Source organism: Onthophagus taurus, chromosome 7 (genome assembly GCF_036711975.1).
Source record: "Onthophagus taurus isolate NC chromosome 7, IU_Otau_3.0, whole genome shotgun sequence".
NCBI classification, from domain to species: Eukaryota; Metazoa; Arthropoda; class Insecta; order Coleoptera; family Scarabaeidae; genus Onthophagus; species Onthophagus taurus.
In genome coordinates, this window is record NC_091972.1 from 23,555,929 (window position 1) to 23,571,750 (window position 15,822).

General features: G+C 35.2%; 1 protein-coding gene and 1 long non-coding RNA gene across 3 annotated transcripts in view; one reads left to right on the forward strand and one right to left on the reverse strand.

Moving 5' to 3' along the window:
* LOC111425848 (MAP7 domain-containg protein plexus) overlaps positions 1 to 15,822 on the reverse strand; it is a 79,046-nt gene that overhangs the window by 24,323 nt on the left and 38,901 nt on the right. The window contains exons 4-8 of one of the 2 annotated variants that reach the window (XM_023060135.2): positions 9,132 to 9,436; positions 8,877 to 9,049; positions 8,570 to 8,823; positions 8,274 to 8,513; positions 8,129 to 8,219 (exon numbers count right to left, since the gene is read on the reverse strand). In XM_023060135.2, coding sequence (XP_022915903.2) covers positions 8,129 to 8,219; positions 8,274 to 8,513; positions 8,570 to 8,823; positions 8,877 to 9,049; positions 9,132 to 9,436 — 1,063 coding nt within the window. Of the gene's footprint in view, positions 1 to 8,128; positions 8,220 to 8,270; positions 8,514 to 8,569; positions 8,824 to 8,876; positions 9,050 to 9,131; positions 9,437 to 15,822 lie in introns of both variants that reach the window. The other variant, XM_023060124.2, reaches the window with a different exon arrangement.
* On the forward strand, positions 929 to 6,883 carry LOC139430700 (uncharacterized). Its single transcript, XR_011641082.1, has 2 exons — positions 929 to 1,209; positions 2,128 to 6,883. It is a non-coding gene; the product is annotated as an uncharacterized lncRNA (long non-coding RNA).

Here is a 15,822-nt window from a genome sequence, read left to right on the forward strand (position 1 = left end):
TGCGGACTAATTCGACCAATTTGGAAACTATTCACCAGCGACTGATACCGAACGATTGACAGCTCAAACGAGACACACGCTCGATGCGTTGCGACGCCGACGCTTCCAACAATTTAGCGCTATTAACCATAGCTGTAATTAAACCCAACCGTCCGGAATATTTTGATGAATATTCCCATCTGACCATTTCACTAGAGAAATTACGAAATAGAAATCGATCATGTAATATTAAAATATGTAAAATATTCGTTTCTTGCATACATATTTATAAGAAATCATCATTTACAAATCAAATTTCACAAATTCAAACATTCCTTTTTGAAGATAAACAAACCAATATTAAAGCTTTTATGTTTATAGTCTGTGGGATTCTATCAAAATGATTTTATGCCGCTATAAATTACAATCAATTATCTTAATAACTATAAAACAAAGACTTTTTTTAATAATCTTCCCCATAAATCTTACCATCAATAGGTGGGTGTAAAACGTACGTTTGACGCCCCGACATTCGGAACGCCTTATCCCTTTCAATACCATACTCCATATTCCTTTTAAATACAACCAATTTTACGTATTTCTTCTCTTAATCAACCCAAGATTGTTTCCAAAAACAGTAATAAGTTCAAAAATAATTTAAACAATTCTAAAACGAAACGAGCACGTTCAAAACACATTAAAACACCAAACAAACAGTCATCAAATCGTAATAAATTCACCGTACAGTAGATACCGCCGTTCGTAGGAAAGCGCGATGTTAACTGTCGCCTTCGTAGTCGTCGGTAGCAGCAGCGTCCGTCGTTTCGAGCGCGGGGGACCGCAAAAAGGCGTTTATTGACAGGCGGGCGCGCGACCCTCCCCATCCGTGTCTGCGATACTTGATTTCTGCCCCCGTCGTCACCCGGAGGGCGGCCGCCCCGCCCTGCGGCACCCCGAAAAGGGCTATGCAAGGGGCGCGCATGTGTCCGCACCCTCGTGCGGGAAACCGACGACGGCGACGTCTCTATTTACCGACGAGACGACCCCTGGGACCATCATAGAGGGTTCGCCCGTCAACTGCGGAAGCGGAAGCGCCGCGAATTAGTGAATGGGTGGATGGATAGATGGAAAGCAACCCATCGGTAATTCGAGCTTCTAAATCGAATGCCGGCGTGGAAAGGGTAGTTCGTGCAGTAAATGAGAACATGACGGCTGCTAGTTCATGTGGAAGTAAGTGTGGTGTTAACTGTAATTATAATATAATTGACAAAAATTCGTTTTAAGCAAGGTAATGGACAATCATTGATTTTTATTTTTGATAAACAGAATTATTGATATGCTATTGAAATGTTAGATAAATGAAAGAATAATTTGTTAATTATTCTTAATTATTCTCAGTAACAGTAGCGTAACAACAAAATAAGTGTGTCAAATTTTCCAAATCTTGCCAGTTTAGAAATATAAAGGTGTCCCATATCTTCCGCATCAGAGCATTATACGGTTGTAGGATACATTATTCTGAAGCGATCTTTCTAACAAAATTTTTCCGAAATGTTTATAATAACCGCACGAGAACTGTTTAAAGTTGTCCAATAGCAATTTTCCGTGAATCACGAAAAAGTTTATTTCTCTTTCCGTGTCGAATCTATTGGAGAGTGCTAGTTTAGAACGGCGCGGTAGACCGGCCGGGGGTAAGACCGATTGCCTGAGTATGATTTACGATCTCCAAAGGCGTTTCCTTCAGCTTTTGTTGAATTGCTATTGGATAACTTTAAACAGTTCCCGTGCGGTTATTATAAACATTTCGGAAAAATTTTATTAGAAAGATCGCTTCAGAATAATGTATCCTACAACCGTATAATCATCCTCTGATGCGGAAGATACGGGACACCTATAGCTTTATAAAGATTTAGAAACAGTTCAACTGTTTTAAATTGTTTAACGATTTAAAATACCAAAATTATCAAGTATGTAGATCATTAAAACTTTCTGGATTTTGCTGACATTCACCTTCACGAAATCCCGTCTTTTAAAACTTTGGCCATTTTTTGTGCAACTTATTTTGATCTTTCTAATAAATTATGTTTTTTCAACAGTAGTACATTTATACTACATCAAGAATTAATTTATTCCCTCTCATCTCCAAAGCAGGTGACACCGACGTAATCAAAAAGTAGACGAGGACAAATTGAAATTGGACTGGCAAAGTAACACAGCGCTACACTACAGGATGCCCCACTAATGACGGATGCCGCTACCACTACATCGACTACTGCTGGTCAGAACCTATCGACAGTCGCAAATTGACATGACCTGCAAATTAGCTGTGGATCATTAATGTGGAAACGTAGTTCACTGACAACTGAACGAAGTATCATCTACGCGATGAATTTAGTAGACCCCAATTATTAAATACAGGGTGATTCTCAACTTATACGCATAAACATGGGGATTTATTCCTCATGACAAATAATGAGTAATAGGTGAAAAAAATTGTAGCAAAAGTTTTTTAGTTTCCTAGATATCCTTGAAATTTGCTTTCGAATCAAAAATACATATAAGATTTTAAAATGACATCAAAGCAAGTGTTCCAAGTTGTTTCCAATAGCGCGGCCTATACCAGTATCTGATTTTATAATCCTTGCTCAGTATTAACTTCCTCAATATTCACTTCCTCAGCTGCAATGTTAAATGCCTGTGTTAACCACTGTATGCCATCCTCAGTATCAGCCAAGAGGACGGTATCATCTGCATAGCACTCAATCTTGATTTTGTACTTTGTAATGTTTGCCCTGTTCTAATTCTTTTATCCTTACTTTGTCAAACGTTTTGGTTAGATCAACGAAACAAAGGAAGGCTACCTGACGTTTTTTACAGGACTTCTATCTGATTCTGTTTGATGCTCTCAACATTTTCCTCAACATTGTGTGATCCGTACATGTCATTCTTCATCTCGTTACTAAATGTCGCCATGCATCATTTGTGTAGGCAACTCTTGCAATCAGAAGGAAATGAGCAAACAACCCACTCAAATGTATGTAAACATTTTTTTGCAGAAGATGAAATAAGTATAGTGGTGTCAGTTCTAAACAGATGGAAAGACTGTACGCTTTGGAGATGATATGATAGCACGGCCTAAACCAGGGTGTTGGCGGATTGTCTCGGCAGCAGTTTGTATCTGATTTCGCAATCTTTGCTCAGTATTAACTTCGGTGACGTACACTATGCTTTTTAAGTGATCCCAAAACAAAAAAAACAAGAGGATTGAGGTCGGGCGGTCGTCCATCTTCCGGGAAACACCTTATCTAGATGTCGCCGCATATATCGGATATCTAGGAAATCACAAATCTTTTACTACAATTTTTTTCACCTATTAGCCATTATTTGTCGTGAGGAATAAATCCCCAAGTTTATGCGTATAGGTTGAGAATCACCCTGTATACTTTGGTATATTACGTTCAATAAAAATCAACACAATTCCTAAAATATCTGCGACCGTTGGCTCAGGTATCAATAATGATGTGCTACGTAGATGATCTCCACGTCCCAAAATAATAAAAGACCACAATTAATATCATATCAACGTAAATCGAAGCAATATATAACAGCACCTCGCCTTCGCACACGGATCAGAAACCTGAACGCTGAACCCATAGAAAAAGATTAATGTTTTTGAAATATTCCTGGACGCCGTATCTTGAAAATAGCAATGACAGAAAGGATAACCAACGTGGAAGTGGTTTCGAAGATATGTAGCTCTTAACCCCTTAAACTAGTAGTACGATTAGTACGTAATTCTCGAAATAAATCGTAGGTTAAGGGGTTAAATGCCATCAAAGAAACAGAGCAACATCAGGCAAAAGTAACTGCGTTAGAAATGAAGTCCCTAAGACGGGTGGTAGGAAGAACGAGACATGATAAAATAAGAAACAGAACTATCAAACCAGAACTAGAGCAGGGCCTCATAATACAAGTAATAGAGAAAAAATAACTTCCGTGGCACGGACACCTCAGAAGGATGTGCAACGACAGATATCCAAAGATAATAATAACGCCTTTTATTGAATTAAATAAACTTAATTACAATGTATAAATAAAATATGTCGGGCCCCTGCTCACACTCAACCCACTAACGAAAATTTTATTAGAAAAGCAAAACGCAAGACAGCGAGTACTGTCACGGCAAACGAGAATAGTCAAGGTAAAAGATGGCACACCATATACAAATAAAGTGCGATAAGCACAACGCCAACTCTAGCAATGGATGTTCTGTGGCCTCTACTTAAGCAATATGTTCAAAACTGTTCCGACATGTCCTACTAATCGGCTGCGAAAGACATTATAAGCACTGGTACTGTGCTATCAATGCCGTCAGATTTGGCGGGATCACTATCAGTGACTAATGCTCGATACCAGATTGTACTGCCTGAACGGCAGTCTTGGATCGAAAACGAAAATTCTCTGGTTCAGGCAGATATTTGCAGGAGTATACCGCCAGACATTTCGGATTAAGCAAGATTACAGCCTGGGTACGTACTGTACTGTATTCCAGACGGAAGTATTTGCTAAAATCCTCCTTGAGGGAGAAGTGAAGAACTTGACAGTACGATTTTTCTCAGACAGTCAAGCCGCTCTCCAGGCGCTACAAGCCGTGAAAATGGTGTCGGCTTTGGTTAATACAAACAAACTGGTTTGTGATAACCGAGTTTCTCTGATCTGGGTTGCTGGCAATAAAGCGGCAAATGAGCTAGCACGAGAGGGTAACGCTAAAGCGTTTGTGGGGCCAGAATCAGCAGTTGGTGTATCATTTGTGATAGCCTTAACATAAGATGGGAATGTGGGCTGAAAAGAGACTTTGCCTAAAATGGACCAGTTCTCCTGGAATGAGACATGCTAAAGTGTTTATTAACATTGCCACTGTCAAACCCGGGAATATTTTAGGACTTGCTCGTAGCAGCATTAAAGTTCAAAAGGGTGTCTTTACTGGGCACTGCCGATTAAAAGCACACTTCAACTTGTTGGGTCTAGCCGACGATGTTGAATGCCGGTTATGTACGGAGGACGAGGAGATGGTTAAGTATGTTGAGCCCTGCTATTAATCGCATCAGATTCTAGATTTTTGGGTCGCAGTTTATCTCCCCAAGGATCTGAATGACTTTTCACCAAGCAAGGTATTAATGTTCGTTAAGAGCATTGGACTGCACGGTGAAATTTAATAACGTTATCTATCGGGGTACAATAGATCCTTAGAGTCGCGGTGCAAGATTGGTTGGTCCGCCTACCCGATATGTAATCTATGTAATGTAATGTATATGTTACCGGCAATCTGTATAATCCGGTATTCTATACAATACCTAGGCAATTTATAGAATACCTAAACCGTTTAGGTAATATATGAAATATTATTAATTTTATACTTTACCTAGGTATTCTATAAAATACCGAATGCGAAGCCGGCAATGTGTGTAAAAGGCGAGAACGAAAGGCCAGTAGATCTACATCTTGTTTTTACAGAATTATTTTGTTTCTTAAGTTTTTAATACTTATTGCTTGATTACTTATAAGCAAATGACATTATGTTAGTTAACTCAGAAATATTTTAAGTTTAATGTAATTTAATTGCGATTTTACTATAGTTATAGAAAAGTACCAGGTGCCTTTTTTTGTACAATAACTTATCTATATATATAAAAATGAATGTTTGTCTGTATGTCCTTTGTAGAATGGTAAACTATGCATTTGATCATGTGATGATCTTTAGCAAAGTTGCTGTGCATGAGCCCACGAAGGTTTCTAAGTTAGTACGACCAATTTTCGATAATTCTCGAATGCTGATTTTTTTGCGCGCTGCGAATCAAAATCCGGACATTCAATTCACACCAAACGTGTATAATGAGGCATTGATTTTAATTGAAGACATATGTTTGGCAATCGCTAACAAGGTACTGGTGCAACTGGAAATGCCTGCTCCGAACCGACCAGCGAACGACCTTTTCGATCGTGATTTGCAACGAGAAACACACATTGATTCTTACGAACTGAGGACATTAGTTCAGACAAATCTTCCGCAGTTGGTTCCAGAACAACGCATTGCGTATGACAGAATTATGCGTACAATCACCCAACAAAGCGGTGGACTATTTTTTATAGATGCGCCCGGTGGTACAGGCAAGACTTTTCTTCTTTCACTCATTTTGGCGACCATACGATCACAAAATAATATTGCACTGGCCATTGCATCATCTGGATGGTGGCCGAACAGCGCATTCAGCATTGAAACTGCCGTTGAATTTGCAAAACACTGAGGCGCCAACATGCAACATTAGCAAAAACTCTGGAATGGGCAAAGTCATTTTATTGTCTGGTGATTTTCGACAAACACTGCCGGTTATACCACGTTCAACACCCGCTGATGAACTTAATGCATGTCTCAAATCATCAGTTTTATGGCGTCATTTACAGAAATTGACTTTGAAAACCAACATGCGTGTACAACTACAACGGGATGAACCTACGGAATGTATCACCTTGCCAGCAAACTTCTATAAGATCACAGAAAGCATAGATGAATTTTTGCAAAAAGTTTTCTCAAACATTGCACAGAACTACAAAAATCATCAATGGCTCAGTACGCGTGTTATATTAGCGGCCAAAAACATCGATGTCAATACCATCAACTTCACCATTCAGAATGGAATACCCGGCGAAACGGCAACATATAAGTCCACTACTGCTCACGCGTCGGAAAAAATTCTGATTTATTCGTTTACACACCAGATGGAAAAACAAGAAATATTGTGTATCCCACAGCACTTCAATAAACATCGAATTGAAACGAAACACTGCAATGTCACAATTTTTTCAAAATGAACAAAATCAATAAAATGACTCAAAATGAATTGAATATTTGCGTAATGTCTTTCCTTCAAATTTATTTTAGTTGGTGGCGTAGCATCGCGCGCAGGGTACAGCTAGATAAAAAAGTTTATTATGAGTAAAAATTGATAAATACAGACCAAAATCTATTTATTTTACACATTGCTGGTTGACCAACAGGTACACTATGTAATCCCTAAGAATTGTATACATTACCTAGGTAAAGTATCTAAGGGACATTAATCTTCGTAATACTTCATACATTGCCTAGACACCCCAGGTATTTTATACATTATCTAGGCATTGTATAGAGTACCTGAATTATACAGATTGACGGTAGCATATACAAATAAAGAAGAAATTAAAAATAAAAAAACTATTCATTTTTCATTAGCAAGCTGACAAGGGTAGACTTAAAAGCTCTGAGAAATAATCTCTTTTGATCATCAGGCAAATCGTTGTAAAGTACACAATTCTGGTACGTGAATGATCTTCCAAATAGTGACAACTTATACTTAGGAGGAGAAATTCTACCCCTGAACCTCGTATTCAGATTGTGCGCATCACAACGATATCTTATTTTGTTTGTCAGATAAGAAGGCTTCCCACTGGTCAAAATCTTATGATGGAGACAGAGCAATGATAGTCATGAAGATGAGAGTTGAAGGAAGACCTCATAAAACCTGAAAGAACAACATAAAGGGAGCTGCCAGAAAAAGAGGGAAAAAAGTGGGACAAATAAAGAACCTAGCAAACAACAGGGGAAATATTTGTAGGGAGATGTCAGAATTCTAGCTAAAAGATCTTCCCTGATGGTTTGTTTGCACCTCACTATTGTTTCAAGCAGCAACACCAAAAGTCATAATCGCCAATTGTATTGCAACTGGATGCTGATGGAACTAATAAAATGTATTCCTGGATAGTTAAAACATAACCGAATTGTTTTTTTTTAATATGTTAGGCGCGGTTTTTATTGATGTCTCTTCTTAGATCTAACTGCATGTTCTGTAATTAATCTGCTTTATGAATCGATTAGTATAGAAAATTGAGCAATGTTTTATGTAATTTTTGAATTTTTTTTTCGTATTTTGTTATACTTCATATTTATAAATTAAATATTAAGTTAATTATCTCAATTAATTTTTTACAATTTTAGCGTTCCACATTCCGAATTTCAGTTGAATACGGATAAAATTTGAGATTTTTCAGTATTCCTTTGATATAATTATATTATTAAATAGAATCAATTAACAAGAATTTCTTAAACGCTTACCAGTATCAGCTTTAGTAATGGTTGGTCTTCTATCAGCAGTCTTTGGAGAGCAGTTTTTCCTACCGGGTCTGGTTACAAAAGTTTGTGGAACCTGTAACAAAAAAATATTAAAAAATATTTTATTAATATTAAGTTAACTTACTACTTTATCGCTACGTTGTCCACTTGGAAGTCTCGCAAACGTAGCCTCAGGACTATCTTCAGGTGGTGGAGGTTGAGTTATCCAATTGTACTGTCGTTTATCCAAAGGGAGTCCCCACCGTTCGTATTCCAAGCTTTGGGTACGCAATGTTTCATAACAGTCCAAACACACGACAGAATAATCCCCGTTTTCCAGTAATAATGAGAGCTCCGGTTGAGGATGAAAGCGTAAAAATGGAAAATCCTAAGAAATTAGCGATTTTTAATTTTTGATTTTGCAACATTGAACTTATTAATTACCTTTATAAGCAAAGCTCTCACTCTCTTTCGATAAGTAGTTATTCCACACACATAACAACAGTAATCATGGAAATTATACTCCCTATTATCAGCATTTGGAGGATCTGGAGCTGCTTCATATCGTCTCCATTGGCTCACCAAACTATGGTAACAAAACGTACACACCAAAGCGGATCCATTAGCTTCACGCAATTGTTCGGCATTTGGAGGACTTATGTGTTTGAGAAGGAATGGGAAATATGGAGCGTTGCGACCTAAATATCCACAATAAATAAACAATTAAAACTTTTATACAATATCACTTTACCTTGCGGTGTACTATACACGACTCTAGCCAATGTAAATTCCGAATGTAATCCACACAAGAAACAGTAAATACTACTTCCACCTGGATTGCTCACCATGCTACGTTCTGACGTTGGCGGAGTAATGCCTCTATCACCATTTACAGTTCCTGGGTCGGGAAGAGGAATGTCATATCTAAAACAAACCACCAAATAAAATTAATTTATAAAATTTATAAATAAATAAAATAAAAAATGTATTTAAATATGTCTATTACTTTCTTCGTTCTAAAGGAACTCTTTCGGCTTCTTGTGTATCCCATTGTTGCGCCAAATGGTTAACACATCGAGTACAGCTAAGAACCCTTCCGTGCGAGTCCATACAACTGTTCTCAGATGTCCTAGCCACGTTTCGCAAGCACGGAAAGTGCATCGCATGAGAATTCATTCCTTCAGGACTTGTACTAAGCCATTCCATTTGAGCCCTTGGAAATAAACCGGAACATATGTAACATCTGTAACTTTGACCACCTGCTTGACCGTTTATGTCGCCGGTTGGTGATATGGAACGCGAATTTCCAACCTAAAAAATAATTAAATAAATTTTTTGTTTTGAGATAATTTATTGCAAACCAAATAACAAAACATACAACAAAGAAAAGAAAAACTAAGTTAATTATGTAAATCGGTCGAGATAAACTCTGGGTCAGTTCGCAGACATGATTTTTCGGCAGGTTAAAGAGGCTTGTTGATAGCTAAAGTCAAGTGAAAGTTTATCTTAAGATAATAATACCAACGCGAAGAGAGAGATAAATATTTTTTCTTCCTGTAGTAAATAAACGAAGAGTCGTTCGTTATCGATTCCTTTAAAACCACATTTAATTAAGATAACTGAAATTACTATGCCCTATATTCTAGTGGCTTCAATCCGTTAATTAAGAAGAGTATTAATTTCAGGAATTCGATAATTAGCCCACCAATTATCCTGTTCCTTGTCAGAACGTTATTGATGGATGGTGATGAGACAATCGTGTAACAAGCTGCAGACATCTTATACAACGTTGTACACTTGCTATCAGGTGTGCTTTTATCAAATAGATATTAAATCTATACAGTTGACTAAATAATCGAAATAATTAAAGCATTCGTCAGCTGATAAATTGTTGCCATGGACAATAATACTTCCAAAATTAACTTTAAACTCCGATAAGAGTGATAAAAATATTATTTTGGTTTCCTCATTTACAAATTTTTTTCTCATTTACTAGACGCTGTCTGCACGCAATGAAATAAAACAGATACTATATCTAGTTTAGATTATTTCCAATCAGATTATAATACTTAAAAAAAAAAAAAAAAGAAATAGGCTCAGCGAAAAGAGCAAACCTGTCATTAATCGCAGCATTCCAATTTATTATCACATTTGGTACAAATTGATGTTTAAACAGAATCAGGTTAAAAGAGATAAATCCACTTATATAAACCCAAGGTCTATCAAACGTTTATTAAAAGATCGCATGTATCTTCTCATTTTACAAAATTTTTATGTTTTTACAAATTTGTAAAATTACCTTTCCGGTTTTCCGCCTCTTCAATTTCATTTTCATTTCCGTATATTAACTGCAATTCACAGTCACAAAAAAAGATCTAAAATAATTCTTATAAAAAAACACGAAAACAAAATGCGCCGCATACGCGGAGTAATAAATTCAATTGATACGATTCAATTGAGAGTCCATTTAAAACTAACTCCAAAATCCGGTTGATACTGGAACCATCGCAGCTGATTTAAATTTTTTTAGCCGGTTAATTTGATTGCAGTTGAGCGCCGACAACGTTCTAACCAGATTGATCCGCACTCGCTTGATTCACGGTCACTTATCGTATGGTTGTGAAATTTCGGACAGTGACAGTTTTTTTGGATTACACGTGATTAATACACAAACGCTTTTCGAACGATCTAGAAGAGTAGAGGTTCAAGGCAAAACATTATAAAAAATCTAATCAATTTCGGTTTAATAAGGTGCCACTAAAAACGGGGTAATTTAAAATATGCAAAGTCAACATCATTAGCGCGTCCAAGTATTTTCAAAATGCTATACAGTTTATAATTAACGAGTATGAATGATTAATATAACTGGAGTAATAATAAACCAATTCTATATTCACATTGTGAGTTTTATGTAAGTTATAAAATAATGTTTCAATCAACTTTATATTACATAAAATGTAAGTACAATAATAATATCAATAGTTATGATTCTTTTAAATAAAACGCGACGCGTCACCGCGATAGAGAAACTAAACTGGATAGAACTACTTTGATTTTACTTCAACACTGTTTACGTATTAGCTTGAATTCATCAAATTCACCGATGTGTAAGAGATGTTGTGACGACCTTTAGCACTTTGGTTGGCTAATTTCTAAAACAATTATCGTATTTTGCTAGTAAGTCAAATATTATTTGTCACGTGTTCAGCGATTCTCGATAAACTCTTGATCTCTTTAAGAACTAATGCACAGCAAAAAATTTTTTGATTAATTCAATTTCTTCATTATAGGATTTAATGGCTATCATTATGAAATTTTACAAAAGGAATGAAGAAACAAACAGATGTGTTGATCAATATTGCAGAATAAAAACTAAAAATATTTAGTTAAACGAAGGCAGAGATAATGTGAAATTAAGCAAACTCAAATCATCTCATCTATTACTGGTACAGAGTTGCGTTTAGCTATCTTTTGCAGTACTGAAGACAAGGGGTCAAAGCATAGAAGACTAGTCTGCCTAGAATCAAATTTGGTGAATAAGCCGCATAAACGTCTCAACTTCCTTGAACAGTTTTGCTGTATGTGATGTCAACCTTTTTTGATATTCTGGTCGTTATTCACGCAAAGCTTGATGATTAACATGCTCAAAGGACAACGGACAAGCCCCGGAATCGGATGGATCATAATAAGACGACTATCACAAGGAATAAGATTGGTTGTTAAGATTTGACACTTGGAATGAGATGTCATGGAAATCGAAATCACAGGAAATGTTCATCCATCAAGATGGAGAGCATAGCAGAGGAAAGTGTAAAAAATCTATATCAGGAGAGACTGCGACAACACGCCTCAACTCGAGATAGAAGAAGACGATGAAGTGGAAACAAGCACATCCTGATATACATTGGTGGTCGAACTGGCAAAAGATAAAAGAGAGAGAGATGTGTAAGAGTTCGGAACAACGTAAATACCGAAATAAAGAAAATTAAAGAAAGATACTGGGTTCACGAAAAATATGGAATCAGATTTGTGTGAGATGCAAAGAAAATTTGGAAGATGATTCAAATTCAGAAAAGAGATATGAATGAACACTTTGCAAGACTATACAGGATGTTTCGGTGACTCAGGGAACAAATGTAAAAAAATTAGTAAAAGTCCTCAAATTGCAAAGATACAGGCCATCAAAGTTAGGCAATATTAACACATTTTTCTAAATATCTTAAACACTATTTATGGTAAAGCGTTGAAATTTGGTACAGCGTAAACTAACATCACGTAAAATCATTAGGCAATTTTTGAGTTGGATCGGCACGCGGGAACAATGCTATACAGGCTGCTCATAAAGTTTGTTTACTCACCTCTTGTTGGAACCCAACATGTTTGCATTTAACACGAAAACGATGATTTTTATCAATATTATCTAAGAGTAAAAGGTTCTAAACTAAATTTACTATTAGAAACTGCAAAAATAAATGTAGGGATCAAAATCATAAATTGCCTAACGATTTTACATTACATTGAATTATACTGTACCAAATTTCAGCATTCTACTGTAAATAGTGTTTAAGATATTTGGAAAAATGTGCTAAAATTTCCTAAGTTTGATGGCCTGTATCTTTGAAATTTGAAGACTTTTACTAATTTTTTTTACATGAATCGTCGTCATTTTCACTCTAGTATATGTGGTTAAATTTGTTCCCCGAGCCCCCTGTATAGAGACATGCAGACGTCCACACCAAAGCAACACTAAAAATATATAATTGTACCACGCAAATTACTTAAATACTATCTGCTAAATTATATGGCTCTTTTGTTGATTTGAACACTATACAGGTGTCATAGCGAAGGGTGCCTTTATATTAGTACTAAAAAGAGTTAAAATCGATAACAATAACGAAAATAATATTTACACATATCAAGAAAATATTAATTTATATTTTATACATGAAAAGCGCGACAAAGTTCGTAGTCCCAGATCTTTTTTAGCAGCTCGAATTGAGGCGTTCGCTTCATTATCTACTGCATTTTTTGCTCGGTTTAACACGTGATTAATTAATCCAAAATGCTAAAAATTTGCTTCTAGTCTTTTAACTTTACCTTTTGTCATCGGAAGTAAATGTAGGTAGTTTTAATTAAACATTCTGTAAGTTCTACTAAGAACTTTGCCGCACTTTCCGTGCATAAAAATTAAATTTCAAGAATTTCTTCATTTGTATAAACATTCCATGACTCCAAACATCCAGTTTAACTGATTTCAGACCCACAAGCATCAAACAACGTAAATCAGACTTTGAGATTTGAGTGTTGCTTCCCACACTGAGAAAAATGATATGGAAAATTGAACTGAATCAATTTAGTTGTTAGACAAATAGTCATTTTTGTTAGAAAATTTATTCATTTACCTAACGTAATTTAGCTGACATATACAATTCTAATTAGTCAAATTTATGATAGTTAATTTATTTATTTACTGAGGAGATATAACTAATTTTTAGAAAAAGAAACTACATCGTGGAAACTAGTTGATAAGTCTAGTTGTTGAGTAGTTTAGTTACCTAAAGTATTTGGTATTTTGTGTATTTTGTTCTAGTCTGAATATCTATATACATTTAACAATGAAATATTTTATCTAAGTGGACAAATGTATTATTATTAAATACTTTATTTAATTGTATTTTAGTCGTTTTTTCTACCTGTTTTCATCGTTACATGGATCGTTTATAGAAAATATTTCTTAATACAAAAAATTAGGTAAGACCTTTATATTTAAGTAATAAAGCTATCTACTACCATTAATAATAAAAATAATATTAATAGTAAAAACATCTATTAATATTATATAATGAAACTAATTTGATTAGGTATTTATAAGATATATTTTTCGATTATTTATCTATCTTAAATTATCGAAATAGAATTAGTTTTTATAACTAGTAGTAGTAGTTAGCTAATTTTTGACTAAAAATTCTAGATAATATGACTAAATTTTAGGTAGTTTTCCCACATTATTTTTCTCAGTGCATGGCACACTAGCTATTTATCTCCCAAACTATTAATGTTAGGAATAGCACATATGGAGTATAAAAGATGTAAAATGAGACGCTGAAGATAACCAAGTAATAAAATATGGGAGTTGCCATTTAAAAAAATTAAGTTATGGTAGTTCCAAATTTTGAAAAGTTAACGAGTCATAGTAAAGTTACCAAACGATCTAGACAGCCGTTCTCGGCACCAAAGCATCATGTTGTCTAAGCATGTTCTGAATTCTAAATTGATATTCCAAAAATCGAGTATTCTTGAACTTTTGAAAAAATGTCTGTTATTCATAAACCTTGAAAATTGACAAATCCAAATATGTAACAATATACAGGTATTCTATTAAAAAATAAATAAATAAAGTAGGTGACGACTTCGAAGTGCTAGAAATCTGAAAATATTTTAGTCCAAGAGAACGCAATTGATTATACTTAAATCTGATTTATCAAATGTTTATTTTGGCCAGAATCCCATAAACGTCTAATGAACAGTCTCGTTGAGACACCTGTATATTATACATATACAAAGATCGGTAGGCACAAAGACATGCGGCAAGCGCATCTTTTAAATGAGTCTCCGCCTCTTAGATTTTTCGCAGGTACAGGTTTATCGGTACGCTGTCTTGCCGCATTTTCCCGAATTTTTATTAATTAATATCATAAAGATTAATAAACCAATATTTGATTGCGAGGTATCACTGGATTCGTATTGTTTAGCTCTATCAGAAAATGTTATAATATACAGTGTGTTTGTTGTCACAGCAGATATCTCGACTACTGTTGGAGACATGACAAAATGTTTTAGAAGGAAAGTTGCTCCACATTTAATATTTCCTAAAAAATAAACGAGCAAATGTGTTCCATACAGCGAACACATCCAAAATTTTAAATGAAAAGTGTCCAATTTTATTACGGATTACATTACATTATTTGTAATATACTCTGAATCCCTCTGGATTCATCTAATTTTCATATTTTCGTACTTTTCTCGATATTCATGCATCTGAGAGCAAAATTTTAATTTTTATTAAATATTTTAAAGAGCAATATTGTTAACAATAAAATTTGCTACAACTTTTGTTGTAAAAGTTTTTTTTGTAGCAATATCCGAATAACAAGCCTTTTATCATGAAAAATAGATCGTCGATTGGACGATAGATGGTCGTTTTAAGTAAGTTGTTAGAATCTTGGTTTCATGCCTTTATTTACTTCTTAGACATCGGCCGCCCCAAGTATTATTGCTGGTATAAGAAATAATCTCAGCCGGCCTAAGTATTGTTCATGATACTTAGAGCGGCTGACGTCTTTTAGAGCGTCGACCGATTTCGAAGTCGTCGGCCGCCTGAAATATTGTTTGTGATATAAGAAATAATCTTGGCCGAGGTCTTCGAAGCAATCTTTCCTAAATTTCAAGTAGAGTAGACTTGGTTTCATATTTCGAATCCCGAAGGATCATTAACAAATTGTAAAACTATGAATTCAAATTTTCTGAAAGAGCTATCTTTCTACACACTAACCCATAATAGAATCATCAACTACAAGATCAATTCTCTATCCAATCTACTATCCGATCTATCCGATCTACTATCCAAGTCATTTTTGATTAATTTTTTAGACAACAGCCAATTAAAATCAATGTCCGTAAAGAAGTATAGGTTTAGT